Source organism: Silene latifolia, unplaced genomic scaffold (assembly GCF_048544455.1).
Source record: "Silene latifolia isolate original U9 population unplaced genomic scaffold, ASM4854445v1 scaffold_317, whole genome shotgun sequence".
NCBI classification, from domain to species: Eukaryota; Viridiplantae; Streptophyta; class Magnoliopsida; order Caryophyllales; family Caryophyllaceae; genus Silene; species Silene latifolia.
In genome coordinates, this window is record NW_027413252.1 from 79,052 (window position 1) to 86,427 (window position 7,376).

The window sequence follows — 7,376 nt, forward strand, 5'->3', positions numbered from 1 at the left end:
CAAGTCTTAAGATTCTGCCACATCAGCTTTTCACTAACTTTTATTATTTCTTTATTGTTCAGACTCATCTCAGACTTTATATATTATCCGTCAGACTCACCCCAGACTCTACTTTTTCACTCCACTTTATTTTTTTTACAAAAAGAAAGGACACATGTTATTCACCCATTGGATAATTTTTCTTTAAGGTGGGGTCAAGACTCACCCAAAGTCTTAAGTTGAGTCTAAGACTCAACTTGAGACTTTGTTAAGACTTTGTAAAGACTACGGTAGACTATTGGTAGTCTTGGTCTCTTGGGTAAGTCTTGTCTCAAGACTTAACAAAGTCTTGTCTCAAGACTACCAATAATCTTACCCTTAGTGAATAAAAAATCGGTAAACAAATAACCGGACTAGATGAGGAGTTTTTTTTTTTTTTTCATAGATGGATTTCTATCGGGTACGAGCGACACAAAGTTGGAAGATAAGCTAGAAAAACAAGAATGGAAGAGAAGTTATCAAGTTATGCAAAATCATCAAAACCATCACCAATCCAACAATTATCACATCTTGCTCAACGTTGTAATGCCATCAATCTTGCCGAGGGCTTCCCTGACTTCTCTGCTCCTTCCTTCCTCAAAAACGCTGCCGTTTCTGCCATCAACTCTGACTTCAACCAATACAGGTTTCCCACTTCCCTCTCTTTTTCTTCATTTTTTTTTATTTGCCATCATGGTTTCTTCTTATTTTTGTTTCCGTGCAAATAAAATGGCGCAATTCCTAAGAATCGGTGGGAGTACCCCGTAATAGTGCGGTGCCCACAAGAAATTTGGATGAAATGGCGCTATTAGTGTCTTTAGGGAGTCGGTCATTTGTTTACCTATTAGTGTCCTTTCTATATTGAGCCTCCCCTCTCATTGGTCTTTGTGTCAAAAACAAAGGTAAACAAATGATTTACAAGGGAGAATTTGTGCTTTTTATAAGGTGAACCTCACCTTTAAGTTCACCCCATGTGTTTACTTAATCCTAGCGCCCAAATGAAATGGGACAATTCCTGAGAATCGGAGGGAGTGTACTCATAATAGTTTATGATCATAGTAGAATAATTCTATTTTGTAGCGAAAATCGTGGGTGTTATTAGATTGGTTTTACCTTGTCTGCAATAGAGTGGTTTCAATTTGGAATGAAACTGGAGCACATTTTTCCTTTTAACGTGCACATTATTCTTATACTCTCTCCGTCTCAATCATTTGTTTGACTATTTCATCTTAGGACGTCTCATTCATTTGTCTACCTTTCTATTTTGAAATGCTTTTTATGTGTAATTTGAGCATGCACATGCATTTTGATCTACTTGTCATTCAATTAACAATATCTACAAATGGTCCCTTCCGTGGTGTTTGTGTCAAAAACAAAGGTAAACAAATAATCGGGATGGATGGAGTATACAATTTATGAAACTCTTCACAGTCAAATTCTACTCCGGTCCGGTGGCTCGTTTAGTAGAGATTGTAGAATCCTAGTGTATGAAAATAAAAGTAGGTGTGGATTTCCAGGCATGTGCAGGAAATCTGTGACTATGTTGCTATGAACATGAAAGACATGCACGGTTTGGAGGTTGACCCTTTGACTGACATTGTGATTTGCTGTGGACAAACAGAAGCATTTTCTGCTGCAATGTTTGCCTGTAAGTACAATCCTTCTTTGATAGAATGTACTTTTTTTTTTTAGTTTGTGTTTATCTCGAGTACGAGCCGGGTAGGGCCACAAATGTCGGAACAGTCTTCCGCTTGAGTTTTAACCTTGTTGCATTCACACCCCTCATCACTCACCAGTTCAGTTAAGTGCTTAGGGGTAAATTGGTAGACTGTAATGAAATGAAGCATGACTATGATACTTGCTTGAAGAAACATACACAACTTTTCACAAGGACTATTAAAAAAAATGAATGAATCACTCATTCTCTGCATTTGCCTTGTCCAGTGCTTGATCGAGGTGATGAAGTTATCGTGTTTGATCCGTCATATGAAACATATGAAGCTTGCATTCGTATGGCAGGAGGAGTGCCTGTAAGCCCTTTTGAGTTTTAACAGTTATTTTGGAGAATCAGTGATTAGTGTTTGACTTATTGTGATTCAAACTTACATTCTTCTTTATTGTGTGATGACTTCACCGGCCAGATATTTGTGCCCTTGGACCCTCCTCTGTGGACTCTCAACCAAGAGAAACTCATGAAGGCTTGTACTGTCAAAACCAAAGCAATAATAATGAACAGGTTGGCAGATTTTCAACTGTTTTCTTGGCGATGAGGAATAAGTAGGAATTTGAATACCTTTTTAAAGAATGGATTGATTATATTAGTTTAGTACGAGTAGTGTCTATACTGTAATACTTTTAAATTGGAGCTGATCATGATAAATACATAAGTTATGATTCGTGAATAATAATTTTCATAAAGATATACTGATACAAAATGACACAGCCCTCATAATCCAACAGGTAAAGTGTTCGGGCTAGATGAGCTGGAAATGATTGCTGAAGCTTGCCTTAGAAATGACTGCCTTGCTGTTACAGATGAAGTATGATAATGCCGCTGTGTATCAGCTAGGATAATGCTGTTGTATTTATGTTCTTTGTGTTTTAAGTGTATATTGAACAATTCGTGTACCTATAGGTTTATGAGCACATAACATACGAGAATACAAGACATATTTCCCTTGCTTCACTTCCAGGTATGCAAGAGCGAACCATTATCACATCCTCCTTGTCCAAGACGTACTCTGTGACAGGTAATCCCGAGGGTCTAATCTTAACAATGTCTACTTTTTCTGTGAGACAAGTCATTATTTGTCATATTTGATATTAATTGTATTAGGTTGGAGAGTTGGATGGGCCATTGCCCCTGCTTGTATTGCTGATGCTATAAGAAACATCCATATAAGACTTACAGATTCTGCGCCAGCGCCTTTCCAGGAAGCTGCCTTGACAGCTTTGCAGAGTCCTCCCGAATACTTCGAGTCACTTAAACAAGTAATCTCTCTGTCCATGAACAGACTTCCTGAATTTTATGTTTGGGTGCCCATGAATAAATTTCGTCATTTTTTTTTTGGGGGCTTTGCTTTCTCTTGGTTCTCTTTCTCAGTGGTCGTACTTCTTTTTTTGGCATAGGATTATGAATCAAGGAGGAACCTCGTAGTTGAATTCCTTGATGGGATCGGTTTTCAGACACATTTTAAGCCTCAGGGTTCATTCTTCATATTTGCTGAGCTGCACAAGGATTATGCATACTCTGATGTAAGGTCTTGTCACAATCTATTCTTCTTGTCTGGTACTCCTATTATAAAGCTGTTGTCGAAAAATGTATTTGGTGCTCATTATATTTAAGATTATGTGGTGAAATATCATTTTCACCCTTCCGATTATTTGGGATGGACAAAAAGGAAATTGAGACCGCATAAATAAGATTGAAGGGGTAAAAAACTAGCTATTAGTGTCTCGTTCATTTGAGGCCCTGCTGTTTATGTTTCCTTTGTCGTTTTATTTCACTTTTCAGCATACAAAACATTAGACCTTTGTATGATAAATCTCACTAAACCTGTGTAAAATTCTAAGATTTGCAGCAAACCATTCCTAAAAGGCACCACTATGTTGCAGGTAGACTTTGTAGAAGAACTAATAACACAAGCAGGCGTAGTAGCAGTGCCGGGCTGTGGATTTTTTCATACAAAGTTCCCTGCAGAAGCCTACCAGAGAAGGTATGTGAGGTTTGCTTTCTGCAAAACCACTGCCACTTTGACTGCTGCTTTTCAGAGAATCGGTCAGCTTCTAGATTCCTCGGGGCATTTGAAGCTATTTCATTCCGGAAACGTCCCTGATTTATGAGAGTTATGTCATGTTAAAGATCAAGTCCCCGTTAGTTTGAAGTCGCCCGTGCTAAGGCAAGATCTTTTGGATGTGTAAGGTTTTTCAGGTTACTGAAATTTTATGTTGTGAATGATATTTATGAAAATTAACTAATACATAACCAATGTCCGAGGTAGGTACTTGTGCTTTGAATTGTGTCATAGACTCAAAGTACGTACTGTGATTTGCGACTGTTCCGAGGGATTGTGTTTGTGACCGTTAGTCGTTACTGCAACTTATTAATTACCATGGTTGCAACGTTCCACCCATCTACAATAGATGGGTAGGTGGATAGCAATTCAACATTTCAATCGATAGTCGATGGTTGTAAGGATTCATGAAGTGTATTTGATCATCGCAGAGCTACATGGATAACATGGCTACGGCCTACGAGTGTGACATCATAAATGCAACCAAGAAGACTTTTAAAAATTCATAAAATCATAACTTAGTTGTTGCGTCTGACATATGATAACATGGCTACGTATTCTCTACAACAGGCCAATGGTTTGATAAAAAAGAAAAAAAAAAAGTAATTCCAACAACAAATTTAAGAAAAATTTGCTCAAAGAAAATGTCAAAGTTGGAAACAACCTCCCTAAACTGTGAGTTTTGTTACCGAGAAGATGGCACATCAGCACAAACCTCTAACTATTTGTCTTGTTTTAAGGATATATCATTTTATGGTTTTCTCTAATCACACATTTGAGTTGGTTAGTTTATCTACCAATGATCATACATATATATTTCAGTTGGTTGCATTGATTCTTAATTTGTAAAACATATAATAGTGTTAAAAACATGGAAGAAGAGAAGATTATGGCAATAGCAGAAATGCAATGTTCTGCCTATGGTGATCCAGTAGATAACCAAAACCCCATCATTATCCAAGGTGATGATGAACAAACTACCGAACTTCATTCACTCTTGCGTCTCATGAAGATCTCTAACGAATTCACGACTATTAAACAGTACATTCAATCTTTAAATCTTTATTTACTTTCATCTCATTTTTCCCTTCCAAGGAGTTGATACTTCACTAATCATTTTGGTTTTCTTAATAGTTCTATGGAGATATTCCCTTTGCCAGGAAATAGGATGGAGCCTCAGCATGCAGATATTCTATGTTTCGGGCCGCAGGTAACTAAGCAGCTTCTCAGTATATGTATGCTCATAATCCATAATAATAAGAGGAGTATAAGAGAACTAATTATCATCTTGTATGTTCCATGTTTAGGCAAGGAACTTCTGTCAGCAGTTTCAAGCAACCGATCTTCTTACGTCGCTCTCGCTTTCTGAGGATACCACCAAGCTGAAAATTAAAGACCTTGCTGAAAATGCCATGGATGAAGTTGCCAAATTGTTCGCAGAAGGCGAGCCCTTATGGCAACATGATACTGATAGAGGGATTGAGGTCCTTAACTATGAAGAGTATGTAAAGAGATTTAGCCCTAACCTCGATTCTACATTGGACGAGATTATAAGAATCATAGCTGTAGATGCACCATTAGACATTCCTCTTCTCGATAATGGTGTCAAAGAGCCAAAACCGGAGTCATCAAACAGTTACCAAGCATCACGAGAGATTGGTTATATTCAATTGCCTGCAATTTGTGTTGTGGAAATCTTGATGGATGTGGTATGTTTTTTTTTTTTTTTTTTTTTTTTATCTTGAATTTTCACCTATAATCTTTGTCACATAATTGTGATCGTTTATGACTTCACTCGAAAAAAGTCATCTTTGATGTAAGATTTATTATCTACTTAGAAATAGGTCTGAAATGTGGTATGTTTTCGTAGAGACTATGGTCATTTGTGTTCTCTGAAATGCTTTCAAGAGCTGCAGTTCTAGGAATTCTATCCCCTGGAGCACTAGGAACTTACGACGGAGCTCTTCAAATGGTAATTTCTATTCTGTAATCGTGCCATTTTAAACAAACTCAATATCAATTTATACTCGACTCATCAAAATTCTACAGTAAATTATTTTTTCCGTGGTGTTGTAGATGATAGCTGAGTACCATGCCCCATCGCCACTTCTCCAAACAAGGAAAAGTTGCTTTGCAAAATACTGCAAAGAGTTCTCCAGGAACATGTGGATCATTGTCGACATTTCTTTGGAGAGTATGATTGATAACCCGCTACTGAACTGTAAAAGGAAACCCTCTGGTTGTTTAATTCAAGGCTTACCAGATGGGAACACTCAGGCAAGATTTATGTTTACCATCTCAAATATTTAGCTACGTTACTTTGTCGCTTCACTTCACTTTGGCTGATGCCGTGTGTTGAATTGTGACTCCTGACACTTCGACATGATATATTCCCTGCCCAAACCTCCAACCACCTATGTAACTTCGGCTCTTTAGTTTTGAGGCCAAGCCTGTGTAACTTTTTTCTTTGTACTTAATAACTGATTGTGTTTTCCTGTTTTACGGTCTTACCGATTTCAAGATCACTTGGATAGAGCACACAGAAGCACAAATGGAATCCATTCATCCACTGTTCAATTCAGCCGTTAACTCTGGGATCGTGCTCAGTGCAAAACACTGGGTCGATACATTAGCAAGACAATGTCAAAATCTTAATGCTATGATTCAACAAAGCCTCAGTGGCCTTCAGAGAGGTACCATATTCCATCTGAAACTCTATTCACATTAATTTGAAGTTAATTATCCTTCCGTCCCAATCATTTATTTACCTCTATTATGATTCGGACGGAGGGAGGGTACTTAATTATGATGAACAAAGCTGAGGTGATATTTTACCAATAAGCAGAAGTCAGTCCATTCAACAGAGAAGGCTTACATAGGATTGCTCAGAGAATGAGGAGGGAATTTCATGGTGCTCTTAGCGCGACTAAAGATAACAAGTATAAACCATTGCCATTCAAAAAGGGAGGTGATATTTTGATCAGAACCATAGAAGGTGATGCTCAAAGCCCTGCTGCACTCATCACTGTGACAACTTCGACACGGTTACCTTTCGTGCCTAAGATAGTTTTTGGATTCTTGGGCGATGAGAAAAACCGGATTAAGGTATGTTCAATGCTCGACGTCCTAACCTTAACTATGTACTTTGTGTTGTAGTTTTTGTATTACAAATTTACAATAGATTACAATAATACAACTAATACAAAGGCACTATAAAAACAGAAATGAAAACTATATAAGACGGTGGTATATTACATCCAATCGAATTGGGTTGAACACACTTTCTTTAGAGTATTTCGACCCATAGCCTTTGGATTACGCGAAATCTCTAAGGCAAGAACAAAGAACTATTAACAATAAGAGTTTTCGTTTTTCTTTATAAAATGTCAAATATCTCGCGCAAATGTGTGTATTATATATATATATGTATCACATTATCACATGCATATATTTTGACAAAAGATGGATAAGGTTCTTTTGGTATTATAAACCAATGAGAACAAAGGACAACCGCCATAAGTCACACGCTTTCATGCATGCATGAAATCTAAAGTGTGACAAATG

General features: G+C 37.5%; 2 protein-coding genes across 4 annotated transcripts; both read left to right on the top strand.

Annotated features, from left to right (window-relative positions):
• The first annotated feature begins 420 nt into the window (after window positions 1-420).
• Window positions 421-4,031, top strand: LOC141639264 (uncharacterized). 3 transcript variants are annotated; one of them, XM_074448424.1, is made up of 9 exons: window positions 421-664; window positions 1,536-1,666; window positions 1,963-2,048; window positions 2,160-2,254; window positions 2,462-2,558; window positions 2,654-2,768; window positions 2,855-3,009; window positions 3,148-3,278; window positions 3,634-4,031. In XM_074448424.1, the coding sequence occupies exons 1-9, from the start codon at window positions 483-485 to the stop codon at window positions 3,635-3,637; spliced, it is 996 nt and encodes a 331-aa protein (XP_074304525.1). In that variant the 5' UTR covers window positions 421-482; the 3' UTR covers window positions 3,638-4,031. The 3 variants fall into 3 exon arrangements, with proteins under 3 accessions (XP_074304525.1, XP_074304523.1, XP_074304524.1); XM_074448422.1 differs by having other exon boundaries at window positions 3,148-3,273; XM_074448423.1 differs by having other exon boundaries at window positions 487-664; window positions 1,640-1,666; window positions 3,148-3,273.
• Window positions 4,032-4,499: 468 nt separating this feature from the next.
• LOC141639263 (homeobox-leucine zipper protein PROTODERMAL FACTOR 2-like) lies at window positions 4,500-7,020 on the top strand. The gene is made up of 7 exons (XM_074448421.1): window positions 4,500-4,853; window positions 4,947-5,022; window positions 5,120-5,521; window positions 5,683-5,784; window positions 5,889-6,089; window positions 6,334-6,505; window positions 6,658-7,020. Exons 1-7 carry the CDS (start codon window positions 4,684-4,686, stop codon window positions 6,966-6,968), a joined length of 1,434 nt encoding a protein of 477 aa, XP_074304522.1. The 5' UTR covers window positions 4,500-4,683; the 3' UTR covers window positions 6,969-7,020.
• The last annotated feature ends 356 nt before the right edge of the window (window positions 7,021-7,376 follow it).

Excerpts from the sequence above, each read along its gene's own strand:
- LOC141639263 (XM_074448421.1), top strand. The coding sequence starts at position 4,684 with ATGGAAGAAGAGAAGATTATGGCAATAGCAGAAATGCAATGTTCTGCC. Across the intron at positions 5,522-5,682 it reads TGGAAATCTTGATGGATGTG|AGACTATGGTCATTTGTGTT; the intron begins GTATGTTTTTTT and ends ATGTTTTCGTAG. Across the intron at positions 5,785-5,888 it reads ACGACGGAGCTCTTCAAATG|ATGATAGCTGAGTACCATGC; the intron begins GTAATTTCTATT and ends GTGGTGTTGTAG.
- LOC141639264 (XM_074448422.1), top strand. The coding sequence starts at position 483 with ATGGAAGAGAAGTTATCAAGTTATGCAAAATCATCAAAACCATCACCA. Across the intron at positions 2,049-2,159 it reads GTATGGCAGGAGGAGTGCCT|ATATTTGTGCCCTTGGACCC; the intron begins GTAAGCCCTTTT and ends TTCACCGGCCAG. Across the intron at positions 2,769-2,854 it reads CAAGACGTACTCTGTGACAG|GTTGGAGAGTTGGATGGGCC; the intron begins GTAATCCCGAGG and ends TAATTGTATTAG.